The sequence below is a fragment of the Corvus hawaiiensis genome, chromosome 9 (genome assembly GCF_020740725.1).
Source record: "Corvus hawaiiensis isolate bCorHaw1 chromosome 9, bCorHaw1.pri.cur, whole genome shotgun sequence".
NCBI lineage: Eukaryota > Metazoa > Chordata > Aves > Passeriformes > Corvidae > Corvus > Corvus hawaiiensis.
In genome coordinates this window covers 12,204,157-12,222,226 of record NC_063221.1, presented here as the reverse complement: position 1 = coordinate 12,222,226, position 18,070 = coordinate 12,204,157, and the positions used below count along the sequence as shown (strand labels likewise).

At 38.5% G+C, this 18,070-nt stretch overlaps 1 protein-coding gene and 1 long non-coding RNA gene across 14 annotated transcripts in view; one reads left to right on the top strand and one right to left on the bottom strand.

The window, feature by feature from the left end:
- Positions 1 to 5,418, top strand: part of NTNG1 (netrin G1) — a 150,974-nt gene extending 145,556 nt beyond the window's left edge. For all 13 annotated transcript variants that reach the window (XM_048313398.1, XM_048313402.1, XM_048313403.1 and 10 more), the window contains one exon: positions 5,177 to 5,418. In XM_048313398.1, the coding sequence (XP_048169355.1) occupies positions 5,177 to 5,403 (227 nt within the window). In that variant the 3' untranslated portion in view covers positions 5,404 to 5,418. The remainder of the gene's footprint in view (positions 1 to 5,176) is intronic.
- Positions 1 to 13,208, bottom strand: part of LOC125330362 — a 35,620-nt gene extending 22,412 nt beyond the window's left edge. Inside the window, exon 1 of the long non-coding RNA XR_007205476.1 lies at positions 12,714 to 13,208. This is a non-coding gene — a long non-coding RNA (uncharacterized LOC125330362). The remainder of the gene's footprint in view (positions 1 to 12,713) is intronic.
- Positions 13,209 to 18,070: the final 4,862 nt, after the last annotated feature.

Sequence of the window (18,070 nt, the reverse complement as noted above, 5' to 3'; positions counted from 1 at the left end):
GTTCCACATAGAGATCTTCAACACACAGCAAGTATATATTGTATTTTTAGGATTTTTTTCCAAATAATGAAGATGCTTGTCGCTGACTCTGCCAATTTGCAATATTTTGATTGCAGTCACTTATGTTCAACTGGAACATGCAGCTGGATACAACTGGAAAGAATTTCACACCTTTGCATTTGAATGAGACTAAGTGTTTTGCATTCCCCAATTCCATTTCTGCCTATTTGACAAATTGTGGGAAAAATATTGCTAATACTGTCACAACTGCTGAGGTTTTCTTGCTATATATGTATGTGTAGATGCCCACGTTCTTATTAGGCATACACACAAGCTTCATTCAGTGCAATTTCTTTTATATTCTGAGATTGTTTTTACCATTTATTGATTAAAGGATCACAATTTTAGAGAATAATGCATGTTAGTTACAGGCTCCTCATAGTATTCATAGGAACTAATTCTGCATTTGACAAGAAATCGCTTGTGCTTGGCCTGGATTTACTGAACTTATTTATGCAGCGAGACAAAACCTCCCAATTTTTTCATGACATTTCAATGTGCTGTTCAGTGCCTATATATAGACAACCACTGCATATATTGGAGCAACCTATAAACATCATTACTGAAAACCTGAGTTTCACTATGCTGGGTTTTTACTCACTTATGCACAGACAATATTCTGTTAGCATGTGTGCTGAAACCTTCCTCATTCATGAGTTCCAGTAATATTCTTTACTAAATAAGAAGTACCAAGGAAAAAAATGCATTAGAGAAAAAACAGGCAAGAATAATTTCTTCAGTTTTGAGACCTGCATGCTCTCAAAATTATGAACAATAGATGGAATCCAAGGTCAAAAATTCAGTGGTGCCAGTCACAAAAACCACCGACAAACAGTATGGAAAATTCACTGCAGCAGAAGTAGGGGTAAAGATTGCATCAGTGCTTTAGAACAGACAAATATGTTGTGTAATATATTCAGAGCTGTCAACCCACCAACCTCCAGGGATTGTGGTACTCATGATCTGGGAGACAAAAAGGAGAAAAGAGAAGGAATAGTTTTTAAAAGAAAGAGAGGGGAGAGAGAAGGCGATAACAAATGATGCCACAAAAGGAAAACACTGAAGAAAAACAGTGATAGAACTGAATGTAGAAAACATTGTTTGAAATTTAAGTCTTCAGAATTCAAGAAAGGAAGCAAGGACCTCTAAGATTTTTTTTTCTTTCTGTGACTTTATCATTAATGATCTTTATGTTGTTCCCACAAAGAAAATTTCATCATAAATCCAGATTTTGATGCAGAAGGAGAACACCATCTATCCCAGCTCAGAAAGTGTGACAATAGCCTGTCCTACCTGAATAAGATGCTACTGTAGGCAAGCTGTACAAAATTAAGGTAGCATAAAGACAGGTACAAATTTTGTTTTCTTCCCACTTGGATGGCCTTTGGGAAAGATAGGAGTGCAGAAGAAACTGTATTTAAGTTCAGTAGCATCTTGTTTTTCTGTCTGGGCAGCAGGCAGACCTAAAGCCCTGGGCATGTACCCTGCAGCTGCCCAGACACAGTAACCAGAAAGACCTTAAGCCAAGAGCACAAGGCTCTGTCTGAGGTGCCCCTCCAGACTGAAGAGAACAACGCCTGCATTTGTGCTTCCCTGTCTCCATTGCTGCTTCAGAACTAAAATCAAGCCAGAGCTGTCTAACTCTTTTCTTTCAAGAAGCTGCAAAGATATTAAAGCTGAGTTTTGGAGAGACTCAGGAATTTTCATGTATTATTCAGATTTGAACATTGAAGAGGGAAGTAGTCATTTGTCTAACTGCTGTGTTACTCTCAATACATTTCATTAAATACCCAATATAAATTCTATGGAACACTAGCATATCTATGAAAGGCTAAGACTACCCCTTGAGCCAGCTCAAAGACAGGTATTTTCCCCTTGTTTTCCTTTTTTATTCCATTCCTAAATGTATCAGCATTGCAATTAAAAATCAAGACTATTTTGTCACTTATGGCAAGGCATCTTTTGCCATCATTCACAGAGCTATTACCCTAAAAAAGAGTCATCACTATTTTATTAATATCTCTCACTAATTGCAGAGGTTTGTTGGGTGGGAAGGGGGAGGTAGCCCCAAGGACAGCAAAGCTCCAAATACACATCCAAATAGCAATCCATTTCTGCATGTGCCTTTTTTTCTGTTTCCTTTGTGCAGTGTTTTAAGCATCCTATAACCAGACCATAGTTAGCTTGTAAATTGATGAATTATGAGAACAACTTTAAAACTATTTCCTTTAGTTTACTTTAAATATTTCATTTCATGCAGTAGCACAGATCTGGAGACTTATGCTCAGAAATACCCCTCAAAAAGGCCTGCAAAGCTCTCCAAAACAAATGAGATACCTGTTTTGGTTTTTAAGTGACCAGTTTGATGTCCTGTCTTCTAATTAAGGAAGATCTGCCAGCAAACCAACAGCTAGTTCAGCCACACAGGTCTTAATAGTCCTCAACGTGATGAGTTCAGAATTAAGTCTTTTACTTGTGTCACTTCACAAATCTTTTCATTTAACTTCAGCTCACAATTGCTATCTACATGATACATATATGTACATATATGTGTGCATGCAAGAGAAAGAGACACAAGCACAAAATTAAGAAAGCTGTGACAATAAAAGATCAACAATTCCAGAATTTTCAGCTATTCAGTATTTTGCTGAGAACAATAAAATCTACCTCCATTCCTGTGAGCAAACATTTAAAAGCATGCAAGAATAATGATAAAGATTTTGATCCATCCCTTCTTTAAGCACATTTCAAAAACTTTCTAATGAGAAAGAAGTGGTCTGATTTAGAAACCAGCATCTGTAATATTGTATCCAGAATTTTGTAGATGGCTGTCTTTAGAGGCCTTCAGTAGCAGTCTGCATGAGTGTGTCAGGCAGAGCAGTCAGTGTGGAGCAAAACACCCCTTCAGCCACCCATCTCCAGCAACCTGTAACTACAGATCAGATCTGGGCTAAGAGCCTCCGAAAATAACAGGTTACAGTCTGCAAAATAAATTTTAAAATAGGAAAGATATTTGTTTTATAATAATTTTTTTAAACTATGGTTGACTTAATATTTGAGAAAATTTGGATAAATTATTCCAGGCAAAATGTGAAGTGAAACATCTCCTCTGCTGTTTAAGAAGTGGTATTTAATGAACTGTTGAATCCCACCGAGTTTGTCAAGGTAAACAAGGCTCTGTATTGATAGGACAGGTATTTCCCAATTTGCACTGCCTGAACTGTAGGAAGCATCCCAGCAATGAGTAGTCTAGAACATGCAGATTCAGTAGCTGTACCATCAGATAAAGTACTTTGATTTTGCATCTTGAGATGGCTAAATATATACAATATGAATAATAAATTCGACTTCAAAGATACATAGCCTCAGTTATAAGAGATGCAATGCAAATATTGACTTAAAAATACAGTTAATTTTTTCTGCCTGTTACCGTGATATTTTCTGGGTTGTTAATCTCATCACATTTATTTGGTGGTGACTTACTGTTTCTTACACTTTTTTTTCTAATGTATGTATAGAACATTTAAATTCAGACATAGGGTCATCAACAAAATGTGTTATTGTACCTTACTATTAAAATTTTTCCATTGCAATTCAGAAACTGGACAACGATATTAAATCCACAGCTCTTAGTAAAAACCCTTGATTGCTAAAGGAATCACAAAAAAAAAAGATTTACTGTTCCCTCTCAATTGCATCTACAAGTTTCCAACATATTGCATTACTCGGCCCACTTGGATGCAGAACATCAGAAAGCAGTCTTTGGAGAGACCTTCTAGGGTGAGAAAATTATTTTTCTGAAAGCAAGCCAGGACAGAAAAGATTACCAGTGAGGTTACTGGTGCACAAAATTGTACAAATTTATGTAAAATTACACCACTTAAGAACTTGGACTATTTCAATTGTAGTTCTCGTGATATTTAGACTGCTTTTAAAAATAAGTAAATTAATATTTGCAAAACTATACTTCTTTGTAGCAATAAACAGTAATGTTTAAGATAAAATTACCAATACTTTCTCTATTCTGAATTGTTTAGGGTATTTTCAGGCTAAGGTATACATAAACATCCTATGATGTTAAGTCTGCTTCTAAACCAAATAATCTCTTCCCTAATTATCTAAGTTAAATTTTTTACTGTTACCTTCTACCTAGATCGTAGGTGCAAGTTCTTTACTAAAATTGCCTCTCCTGTGGAAGGCAGAGCCGTAATCCAGCACATATCTACTAGTGATATCATCTGAAATAAAACACTGGTTGACACATTTAATTAGTACATTGCTCATACCTCTACATTTTCACCCATGAAATATTTCAATTGATATTAAGCAATACAAAGTAAAGCTGTCAGCTTTTCAAATAATATAATATTATGCAGCTCTAAAAGTTTTGCCTGTATTATTTTCTCTTAACTCTCTTGTCAAATCTGAAGTTATTATCAGGCTACAATACCTACGATATCGAAGATAGCTTTAAGATGCCATGTACCAAAGTACCAAATCTAATTAGGATGAAATAGTTGATCTATAATGGAAATAACATTATCTTTTATTTCCAGATGTCTATATTATATAATCCCCATCCAACAGCATGCTAAATTTCCTGCCTGTGCTTGCCTTATCTTTTTTGCACAATTTTTTCAGATCAATAATACACGCAGTTCTTGATTATAAAACCTTGCCCTCTCATGCAAATCTTTTTATTTCAGCAAAGCCATATTGCATTTTTACCCACTGTTCATGGTTTCCAGAAGCTCTAGATACATTGCCCTTTTCAAGTAACACACACCACCTACAGTTCCAGTTCAGTAGTAACTATAAAGATGCAGACATATAGCACAAGGCATGTATTAATATTCTTATTATTTCATTATTAAACAGTCCTTCATATAAAATTAATTAATATCATAGTTGGTGGTCTTAAGTGAATTAGATGGTTTTCCAAGAATACAGCCTTAAGAAAAAAAAAATCGAATATTTGTAAAAGCACGGCCCCTTTTCATATGTCTTAGGAAGAGGAGGGAGGTGGAGCTTCAATTCTGGTTTTCGTGCAGTTTCTCCTGTAGATGAACTTACATTTATTCTCTTTTCTTTTCCCCCCTCCCCTGCTATCTTGCAGCAAACGTGTGTGACAACGAACTGCTGCACTGCCAGAACGGAGGAACCTGCATCAACAACGTGCGGTGCCAGTGCCCGCCGGCCTACACGGGCATCCTGTGCGAGAAGCTCAAGTGCGAGCGGGAGCCGGGCGGCTGCAGCCGCAGCTCGGGGCAGGGCCCGCCGGCGCTCGGGGCCGCGCTGCTGCTGCTGCCGCTGCTGGCGGCCACGGCGCTCGGCCGCTGCTGAGCCTGCGCCTGCTGCCGGCGCGGCACCGGCCTGGGCACGGCCCCGGACCGGGCACGGCACCGGCCTGGGCACGGCCCCGGCCTGGGCACGGCACCGGACCGGGCACGGCACCGGACCGAGCACGGCACCGGACCGGGCACGGCACCGGCCTGGGCACGGCACCGGCCTGGGCACGGCCCCGGACCGGGCACGGCCCCGGCCTGGGCACGGCACCGGACCGGGCACGGCACCGGCCCGGGCACGGCACCGGACCGAGCACGGCACCGGCCTGGGCACGGCACCAGCCTGGGCACGGCGCTGTGCCCACGGGAACGGGACGGAACCCCGGCGTTCGCTGCTGGAGCCCCAAACGGGGAAAAGAGTAAAAATAACCACATACAAACTAAGAAGGCCGAACTGAACTAAGCCATATCACTCAGTTACGGACAGGGCTGCGGATCAAGACTGTTCACCTCTGGCTCGAGAGACGCTGGCAGCTGCCTGTTCTGCCAAATCAGTCAGCGCTGGCTGCAGGACAAACGGCTCTGACAGCCCCCGGAACGGGAAGAGAATTCCAACATTTGCTACTCCTCTCCGGTGCGCTACTGTACCTCCGCCCGGTGTGTGAACAGACCAAACCAAGGCATTCTTTGCTGTCAGTGCATTGTGGGTATAAGGAAATCTGTAAAAGCTGCCATATTGGCCTGCTTCAGTCCCCAAATCCTTTCCAACCTGTGCTTTAGTGAACGTTGCTCTGTAACCCTTGTTGGTTGAAAGATTTCTTTGTCTGATGTTAGTGATGCACATGTGTAACAGCCCCCTCAATAAAATTCAAGCCAGTCATATCCTTGTATACCTTAGCAGCACTGCATCAGTAAGATGCTGTGTTCACCTACTGTACAAGAGTGGCTATAGGACAAAAAGTGTATTTATCCTTTTGTATTCAAATGAAGTTATTTTTCTTGAAATAATGTACAATGTAGATTTTTTGTATTATTGCCTATTTGTGTTACCAGACAATTTATTAATGTATTTAATTCTAATCAGATAAGAGAAAACTATTACTTTTTATTTAGTCCTTTTCTTTTTCCTTTCATTTAATTGTGCAGAGATTTCTCTGTATGGGCAACGTGCTGGCATCAAAGAATATCAGTTTACATATATAACAAGTGTAATAAGATTCCACCAAAGGACATTATAAATGTTTTCTTGTTGCTTTAACACTGGAAGATTTCAAAGAATAAAAAATCCTGCATAAACAGTTCCAGGATGACGTATTGCTATTTCTTAAGGCCTTTTTAGAAAACAAACAAACAAAAAAAAGTTTATGATTTTACCATCTGCTATGTGGAAGAAACCCAGCTTCAAAAGTGGAAATGACATCGTAACAATCTAGCCTGGCTTGAATTTTACTGCTATCATTTCTGCAAACTTAAAAGGTAAAGGGCATCATTTGCTTGAGGAAGATTTCATCAAATCCCAACGCTGAAAAAGGTATGAAAAGTTGAATAGTTCTCATCTTTGTTCTCTTAATTAATCATAAGCATTATTGCAAAACTAAATTAACAAGGTATCATAGAAGCTGGTCTTTAATTCATACCTTTTTTGTGGATTCTGGCAATAAGCAGATGAAGCCACAGCTCATATTGTTTCTCCAAAAGCTTCATTTAAAAGATATGTTTATATATTTACTAGTCTGGTTAAGAAACTGCAAAAACAGCAGCAATCACAAAAAAAAGCACCAAGATTTAACTTTTAATAAAGTCAGATTTAATATTTAGAAGGACTGTCAAAGTATACAGCAGCGAGTAGACAAAAAGTGCTGCTCCAGCAAATAAAGTTTGTTTCAAGTATCGCCCAAGGTGTAATAAATTCTTGTTACTGCCTTTTATTAGGCCAATTACTGAGTGTGACAGAAAAGAATAGCAAGACTAGAGAGGCAAGCCAAAACCACAGCAGTGTTTGGAAGTCCTGGCAAAAAAAAAAAAAAAACAATCTAAAGGTAGCAGGACTGTGTGAATTCATTTCCTAGCAATTTTCATCATAATGGTTATAAATATTTTACCAACATAATAGCCTAGTGTGGAAAACAATTAATCAGCAAAAGAAAAATTCCTGAGAGAAATAAATTCTACCTGGCTGCCTCTTTCAAATGGTGAACAGCAGAATTTAGGGCACTGCTTTCTTGGAAAACCTCTTTCTGCTGAGGAAGCAAGTTTTGCAGGACAGTACCCAGCCTCCAGAAGTGGGTAGGAAAAGCGGGTCTTCATTTCTAAAAAGAAGCAGGATTCTAAAAGAATACTATGAAGATGCTGATGACATCAAGCTGCTGCCTCTTCAGGCTGTCACCGTGACCCTTCGTCATGTAGAAAGTTTGCTGTTCACACTTGCCCTCGTTTGTGAGGTAAATGAGATAAGGCAGAGATAAACGAAGTCCTTTGCTGGGTCCCAGCCATGGCCTACACGAGACTGCAGGTATATTTTAGAAGTGTATTCATGACAATAAACAGAAATGTACATTGAGCAGATTCAAGAAGGAATATAAATGCTAATGCAGGTGACATACAGAATGGGAAACTACCTGTAATTCAGTGGATTTCTGATATTAAAATGGGGAATTTAAATTTTCTTATATTACCACAGACCAAATCCAGATTGTGTAATTATTGGAAAAGATGTGCTTTAATTGTCATTATAAACTCAAGGCTTTGTGGAAGTGCTAAGTAAGCATGTTATGCACATTTGGTTAGAAAGGATTCTGCCAGCAGTGCTGAAGTATAATGAATATAAGATCACAATCAACTCAGCTACATTTCAATTTCATATACTTAGGATCTTCTAAACCAGGGCAGAGTATATGGTTTTCCATGTATTTAGCTACCATTTTGTGCATTTTATCCTCCCTAACCTATTAATAAAATTACAATTTTATACAGGAGCACAGTCAGTGGAAAATCTTATCAAAAGTCCTTTTCTTCAGCTTCATTATTTTTCCCTCCAAACTCCACAGAATTTTACTAAATGAAAATCTGAGTGTAAGTTTCTGCTACTGTATTCCAAGTATATTTCTAAAATTATGAGTGCATCTTTGAGAGAGATTTACAGTACTCAGCATTGCTTTACCTGCATTTTTTTACTTAATTCAGTGTAAAATTAAGGCAAAATTCATTCCCCATTTCAGAAGCTGTGAAGAACAACAGATTCATTTTCCTGAGCATGCAGTAGGATTTGTGCATGGCAACATGCAGTTGCAATGTCTGCTTTATTTTCCACCAGAAAATATAGACCCTTTCCCACATATTTTGGTTTCTTGGAATGGGTATCCTCTCCTTGTGAATGCCTGTAAAATAACACCACATTCATGATACTGAAAAAGGCCAACTCAATCCTTAGCCTAGGATTTTGGTTCTGTATCAAAATGCAGCAAAACAAACCTACGATGGAATTATGATTTTCTGTCTGATATTTCTTTCCTCGAAGGTGTAGCATTCAAGAACTGACCAGGCTTTAGACTGCTTAGTTGTCCAGATGATAGTTCAGAGTACAGTGACCATAAAACCAGCATTCATCATTGGATTTATTCAGTTCTATTAGTTCCAGTTGCTTTGCTAAATCAGTCAGTCCTAGTCAACTTGCTATTCCTGTGTTTTATACCTAGAGAATTGGTTCTGATCCAGGACCCACAAGTGTTTAACATCTGAAAATGGGGCACCTGACTGCAAGGTGCTGCTCCCTGACAAGCAAACTGCAGAAATTTCCACTTCACACCAGCCATCTTTCTCACAGGGAAGAGAGAGGCATCTGTTTTCGTCCTACCTAACTGCTTCAAAACTATCCAGATGGAAGAAAAATCTAGTCACATGCAAATTGACCCCAGATATTGCCCTCAAAAAATAATTGATCTAATACTTTATCATGACTGAGCCACAGGTGAGAAGTTATTTCATGTAGTGAACAGAACAAAATAATAATGTGCAAAAGACTCCTCAAATTTAGAAAGAGCTCTTCTGCTTGTGTATAATTTTATACATCTTTCTCATAACTCCAAGACGTCAGGGGGATTTGTTATAACCTCATTGGGATTCTAGGTTTATTAAACCATTGAATTAACTAGATTCATCCATGCATGCAGTTTATTCACCTGTGAGAAATGTGAGTAATATTTTTCATAGAATATGCAAGACCAGATTTTCAGGCAACCTTCAGCCTAGCATTCATGTTTGTCCTTGCAAATGCAAACTTACAGATGTAAATATTAAGACGTAATCAATTAATTCCCAACAAAAATTGTAAGTTTAATTATTTATGGATGCAAACATCTATCCACTACAATGCAGATCGAGTATTATAAATTAGAAATTTTATATTAACCAACAATACACCTTTCCCACCCTCTCACAGTATCAGAAAGAAGAGGACATAAGTATATGCAAAACAAAGAACAGCAGCATTTTGCACCATATGGTGCATTTCATTTAATGAAATGAAAGTTCATCACCAGAGCAGTATGTTCTCTAAGACATGCAGTATGTTCTCCATTTTTGCCATAATATGCAACAGATAAAATTCCAGTACAAAGCATATGTTTCCCTTTATTGTTTTTCTGACCATCATTATCTATACAGACACAAACACACAGACAATGAAATACTGCTTGAGATAATTCACAGCCTCAAACAGTACAAAGACTAATTTATGCAATCGAGACCTAAACAGATTGTAAAGGCTTCAGGCTTGACTTTCTGCATACATTGCTATCCAGTGCTCATCTCTGAGGAGGACTGGGATAAAGATCACACCATGGAATGCAGTGAATGGGAGTCCCACAGCAGGCAGAGAATCAGTGCCAGCCTGGTAAGAGAAAGCACCACAGCAGAGTGTTGGCCCTGGCAGCAGGGGCACATCTCACATTGGGACATGCCAGGCATCACTCCCCCATCGAAGCCTTGGCATCTGTGTTTACAGATGTGCTTGTTCCAGTTCCAGTTGCTAAGACACCTCCTAAGTACACAGTGCTGCCCAATGGAGCTGCTGCTCAAGTCTACTGATGTCACTGGAAATACACTTCTTGTACTAGAAGCACACTGTTGTTGAGAAACTGAAGGAATAGCATTGTTTTCTGGGAAAAGAGGGTCAGAGGTAGCTTCTGAGGCTATGCTTGTCTGTTTGAGAAAATGAGTCTGGTTTGGGATGAGTATTTTCCATTTCTCGTATAGTGTCATTTTCACCTGAGTACTCTGTGCAGGTACTTGTGACATCCAAGAACAAATAAGTAAATTCTAACATTTATATATATGAACATCACTTCTCATGAATGAACAAAAAAAGAAAAAATCTCTGATTCTGATTCAGCTCCACTGAATGAACAGATTTTTTTAAATAAATTTTTCTGGTTAGGACATCAGCTGTTTTGAGATTAACACATTCTCTGCATTCAGAAGCGCAACACCATTCCTCCACAAAACTACCAAAAACACCTGATGAGATGTAGATCATTCAGGCCCTTACTCTGACAATCTCTGTAAGGCATATTCCAAGTTCCCCTGTTCTAAGAAGCCTTGATCTAGCTGATTGTTTCACATCTCTCAGTGACTGTATTCAGTGTTACCTGAACAGATAAATGGAAGCATTTCAAGCCTTGTACATTTACTGGGAACATGGTTTGCTTTGCACTTGCAAATAATTGTAGATGCAAAATTGATGGGTGCTGCCTATATTAGTTGTTTGCAATTGACAGTGCCAAAAAATCTCCTTTAAAGGTTTGGGTCCCTTTGACTAGATTCTGCAAACACATTGCATGAAAAGATGAATTTGCTTGCTCTAACTAAATAAAATATAAGGCTAAGTCATTCTTACAAGATTCTAATGACACTCAAAGTAAAAGCACTTCTATTTATCACAGTTGAGATGCTTCAAAAACCCTCAGAGAAGATACAATAGGGTTAGACTTTTATTCCCTACAGTCTATAAATATTCAGATATTTCAGGTATCTTTTAACAGAGATGAAGAAACTGATTCAGAGAGGTAAATGAAGTTGCCTGAAACAACCCAAAAAGCAGCTGGCAAAGCCAAGGAACAAATTTCACCATGCTCAAGCTTCACAGCACATTGAATATGAATGAAGTGTTACACTACAAGAGTACTGAAAACTTCTTGGTAGATTTGGTTACAACAACCACTATGTATAGCATTAGTATACACATAATACAATATTTTTATGCATAACCTATATTACTAATTAGAAAATACAACTTCACACCTCCTCATTTTATAATGAGGATCAAACCAAATTTGTTCTCACAAGTAACAAGCAAGACAAAACAGATGTATGCCAAATGGTGTGAAATTACTCCTTGCCTGAACCGGTAACTATTTTTATGTAACTTCATTCTTTCTTAACTTCATTAAGGGTTATGAACACCAAGGTCATAAAGAAGATAGTATTTCTGTACCGGTGTTTTAATGAGAATAAACAACATAGAGTGGTTGATAAATTAATTATAGAAATCATGTTTTTAACTATTGTGATATCTCATAAATTATTTCCTAAAACTTAATATTAGTCATCTTAATTGCAGGAGAATTCAATGTATTTACAAAAATGCACTAATAAATTTAGACAAGTACTAAAATAACTTATTTTATTGTTTACTTGTTGCTGGTTTTACTGACCTTATGCATAATAAGTCTATTACATTCTTCTTGCAAAACAGACCTGCTAAATACATGCCCAAAGCTACGTATGCCGAAACCCAGTAAGCTAAAACATAATGACAATATAAGTTGAGATTTGCTCATCTCATAGAACTAAAAAGCGTTCACCAGAAATGAAATTCAAATATTAAAACAAAGTCTTCAGCTTCACGGTGTAGAAACTTAAAAAGTTAAACACGGAAATGAAGGCTGGAGCCCACACTGCAGAAACAGGTTAATGAAGATGCAGGCCAGCAAGATCAAGATGAAGTAGAACTAAAGAAGTTCTCACTACCAATCAGACACAAATTTTACCTCAACCCAAACAGAAGTACATATGAAAGGTATTGGAATCCAAAGCAAAAAGGAAAAAAGTCCACTTTTATCAAGACTTACAATATTAGGGGAAAACCCAACACCAAAAGAAGGAGAAGAAAGAGAACATAAACTGCCCACACTAAAAATATGCTAGAATCTCAGAGGAAAAGCAATTTTAGGTACTACATACATTCTCATAAATCTGTAGGCACAGAAATTAGCATTGTAATCTCTGATTTGGAAATTGCAGGACTTGAGCCTCACACAGTCTTCACTTGAGGATTTCACCTTCTGTCCAGGTGATACGCTGCTCACTTACCTGCTGGAAGAGCCCAGGCCCATCAGCACCACCTCTGCTTTGTCTTTGCTCCAGCTGTGCATGTAGCATGGATCTGGCCATCTAGTCCAGATGTTCATGAAGCAGACGCTTTTCAACACATCACAGGCCTGGCTCAGGCTGTGGAGATACTCACAGCTTTTTACCGGCTAGGCTCGTAGTTCAATGCCTTAGAAAGACTCAGGCAGCCTAGAGAGGTAGCACGGGCAATCCAGCATTTCAGTAGCTCTAAAATCAGCAACAGTAGCTGCAAAACTGATACCACCAGTGGAAGCAAGAGGGAGAAACACAGTCTTCAGTTGCCAATTCCTGCAACTAGAAGCTTTCAAACAGAAACAGAGACAAGATGTTCGCAGAAGAGATGCAAGCCAAAGAGGACAGGCCCCCTCTTGGGTCCTTCTTTTATTCGGAGAAGGGGTAAGAGGAGGACTGGTGACCGCCCAATCAGACACTGCTACAGAGTTTGAGTTACATTTGGTTTTGCCCAGCTTGGAACAAAGGAGTTCAGGAGCACGTGGCAGAGGCAAGTCCTGGCTTGTCTTGGGGAGGGGGAAGGGAAGCTTGAACAGGCAGCAACATCAGGCCACAGCAGAATAAGCTCAGGGCAGGAAGAATCCCCTTGCCAGGATCTGTGTAATGCCAGCAGTTACATTTGCTCTTTGCCACACACCTCTGACATCTCTAGAAGTAATTCTTATGAGGACATAGAAAATTAAATGTGTTCAGAAGCGAATATTTTCCCTCCAGACCTTCTCTTGACATCTGCAGTCACTACGCACAACAAGGGGCTGAAAGGCCCTGGATGGCTGCACTGACTCATTCAAATGCATGTCTTGTTAACAGCTCTTACCTCTAATTACTGTTGCTTGGAAGGATGGGAGAACTGGCATGTAGAACACCCTGGTAGTTATATTTATTATACTGCTTTCTTTTGCCATACTCTAGCTTGCTTTCTTTGCTCATGTCAGAGTTTTTTCTATGCCCTCATAAATTATATTTCTTCCTTTGCTCTGCAGATCTCCCACGGGCACTAAGTAGGTGGATTGGTACCTATGAATTAGTCTTGGCAGTGCTCTTTTGCCTTCCCAGATCTGGTAGAGGCACAACGACTTTTACAATTCGCTCATTGAGTAGGATGTAAGGAACGATGACTAAACTATGTAGAGATTGAGTGCTGAACAATTTTTGACAGCTTTCTCGTTTACTGACAATATCTAACATCAGAATATCTCCCAGACTGTACTGAGGTTAGCCTCATGACACTACTGCAAAGCAGGGAAGCATGTTATTTCCATTTTATTCATAGGGACTGAGGCCTGAAGATGCTGAGAGACTTACAAATTCAGTTACAGAACAAGAGATTAATTCTGACACCTCGTCCACTGCAATAAGTACTGAGACCTACAGTTCCCTACTCCATCCAAATTACACAAATCTGAAGTTAAATAGTCTCCCATCTGCATGTATTTGCCACCCACTCACTTCAGATTATCCCATCCAAGTCTATTTTACATTACACCTCCCAAAACACTGGAGTTTCAATGTTGTGATTTAACTCACACATGTGATTTTGCTGGTTCAGTTTTTTCTCTTTGGCACTTCAGTTCAAAGCTAGAAGGAAACCACAATTACTGTTTTGTGAAGGGATGTATATGAGTCAAAGTAATTGGAAGCATTTTAACAGTCTGATAAATTAAAAGACATGCATACAGAAAAACAGTAGAGCACTACAATTCTCTTCCAAAATAAAGAGATTGTTACAGGGTTTCTTTCCTCCCCCCCCCACCTGATTTTTATTTAACTGGGTATATTAGAGCTTACATAATGATAATACTATGACTTGATAAATACATATAATATCTTTTATAGCTTGAAATCCCTATAGCTTAGGCATTTAATTTCTTCTAAAAACATCTAGATCCTGACCCAATTAGATTTTGATACATAGATATTTCTTGCTTACTGGAAATCTGGTAGCAGAAAGACTCTACATTTTGAATAGGCTCATAAATATATATTGAATTTAATTTTTTAATACACAAAATCCATTTTCCTATTGTTTAGTTGGTTTCCTGACTGCTTGAGAGAAATGTTTTCTCTAAATATTTTTGTTTTGTACAACTAATTAGTCCATAAATCAGTACGTTGTAATATGGCAGAGATTACCCTCAAGCCAATAGAGAACAACTGATGGAATGTACTTTCTTTGTAATTCAGCTATCTCCAATGTGTCTGTATTTTCTTCTGCTGCTTTCAAACATTGCCTTGCCACTCTTTTCTCTCTTCCTGTTCTTCAAATGTATATTATTTAGCCAATAAGCATTAATTGTATTAAATACCTGATTTTTCCTGTGTTTTGAACCAAGCTCAATGGGCTGACAAAGTACATAAATAAATAACCAGATAATCATAGAGTAATCCATTTGATTCTGTAGTAGGAATTTTTACATGCTTTCCTATTTCCTATTACTAGGCCATATACTGATATTAAAAATGTCCCAACTCTTAAGCAAAAAAATGTCTCCAAAAGAAGGGAGACAAACTGAAAATGTAAAATTCCTGTAACACATGTCAAAGACTGAACTGGAAGTCAGTTCAGGATGGTAACCCTATTAAAAAATGAAGTGTAAGCATGTGCTGAACTTGAAGCATGTACTTTAATAACACCGAAGTCCTCCTTCCTGTATTTTTTTCTTCCTAATCTATAATGCCAACTTCATTTTCCTCAAATGGCTTACAGTGGCTAAGATGAGGTAGGATTGCTCTGAGGCAGTGTGACTTGTGAGCTGTATGCTCTTGGTCATCCAGCCCTCTACAACTTTAAAAACCAAAACACAAAAACCAAAGAGACAGACATGGCTTTGTCATTATTTCAGGAGACTTCAGTTATGAGTGGTAATTCTTGTGTGGCAATTAGTCAACAGCCTTAGTACAGCTGCTAATGGAGATGTGCATGCTGATAACAAAAGCTATCAGTGGTTTTTTTCCCCAGCTGTCAATCTTAGCAAAGGAAGCCAAGGGCAAGTGAAATGAAGATTAGCTAACCTTGCATATCTCAAAACGAGGCCTCAGAGAAGGAGGAAACAGACTTACAAAACATTCTGAGAAAACCCAGAACTTCAGTGTAAATGGTGCATCTATTCTGTGAACAATGACATTTCATTCTCCAAGGACTGACCAGTTTGCATTCATTAACAACTTGTTCCAGAATCCATTAAATGCAAAGGAAAGCCTCACCTTGATTTCAACAAAACAGAATCAGGTTTTAAATTAGATTGAAAAATAATTTCAGGAAAAGAAAAAGTAATCCCTGAGGCATTATCTCTCTTATCCTACTATAATCTGCAGCATTTGTCAGTTCCATTTACTATTTATTGTGCATTATTCTATTTCAGCACTTAAATTTATTCTCATTTGAATGTTTCCACAGACCCAGCAGTTCTGGTGACAAATATCTTAATTTAAGATGCTGGTCTGTATGGCAGGCACCATTTCTATCCAACAGAGAAAGGAACTCCCTAGCTGAAGCTGTTTCCACCAATTTGTTTGCCAGCAGCATGTTTTCCTGTTTAATCCGTGTTAACATTTTGTTCAGAGTTATCCTAACTGGCATGTATTCTATCTGATAAACATCTCCTCTTGTCCCTCACGGAAACATTATTTATTTATGACATTATTATTACAGACAACTAAACAGCCAAGAGGGAAACACATTTGCTTTTCTACAAATACCTGCACATGCTGTTAAAACCGCATCATTTTTCTTACAGAAACACTTAAAATTTGGTAAAAGTCTTCCTAGGATGTCTTTGGCATCCACTGAGAACAAGGAATAGAGATAGACACATGCAGCAGTACAAAATCAGCAAGGGTTCAGGAGAACACAAGGAAAATAATGACATTTCAGGTTGTTAGGCTGATATATGAAACCTTCTCCTTTCCAGCCTAATTTGTCATGACTCCACGACTAAGTGAAGTAAATGGACTTGAGATAAAATGATTCAAATCAAGGGTCTCAAATTCATTCATATTCTCTGTATCTTAGCCAGCATAGGAACTGGCTGCTGTATTATTAGGAAACCAGTACCCAAACACACACACACTGTGAGCAAACACCAAACAATCTCTGTTGGAGGTGACGGTGTCCCCCAGGCTGCTTCATGACTAACACTAAATTAAGAAGGAATAGTATAAATCAAAATTACCAAGTGCCTGAGAAGCAAATAGCCTCAAAGTCCCTCTCACTTCACCAGTTATTAACATATGTAAACCTTCATTTGATGAGGATTTGATGAACATATTCATTTACAAAAGGACTCAAAAACCTACAACTGTTTCATAAATTACACTAAAAGTTGTAAAGAGTCATCAGTTTGAGTCTGCACTACATGGGAACGATCATCTTCCATTTCTTTGAAGCTCCTATTCCGTCCAGGCTCTGTATTTTACCAACATGGCAAGATTTCAGTGTGTCTACCTGTAGTTTTCCCACCTTCTTTATTATCTGTGTCTAAAAGTGCAAGCTTCTTTACCACATAGATGCCTTCAAACTCTGTGACACATTTCAAGACATAACACATAGCCTCAGTTACTTTTAACTGACATATCCTTGAATCTTGTCACACTGGGCTAGGAATTTTTCACATACAGAAAGGCAAGTCTCTGCAGAGGCTCAAGTCAAAGCAGCAAAACAACAAAACCTGGGAAAAATGGAATGCATAGACTTCAGACAAGCAGAACAAAGGCAATCTTTAAAGACAGAGTCAACTGTAGGTGTATTATTTAAGTAATTCATCAAAGTAGAAGTTTTTTTAGTTTAGCCCCTAAATTTTTTGCCGCACACCACTACTCCTGGGAGCAGGTCAGGTTCTGGTTAGTGAGTCTTGCTTGCTTAATGCTTACGAAGGAGCAGGTCTTCCAAAACTCAAAAGAACTAACCCCCAAACAAACAACAATTTCTCCTCCTCCCCTGCATAATCTAGAAAAACATCTTGCTTCTGATACACCTTAGAACTTTATAAACGTCTTTCAATGGTGCTGAGCAAGTGGAGGTAGTATTTATAAAGCCTTCTTAACATCACATGTTGGTTGCATTTGCAGACTGATTATTCACATTGCTCCACTCCCAGCTGAAGACAGTGGGGCCATTGACTCAAAGGACAAGAGGCCGAACTCCAAGTCCTTGCATCCAGTGACAGAACTGGCACTGTGCACTTTATTCCTAATCATGTCTTAGAAAAAAACAGGAAGGGATGAGAGTTTTAAATAAATCTAAGCAAAGTCTTTGGTCTTTAGAAAGAACCGATTGTCTGGCTTCTTTAGCAGCCTTTAAAAATGCA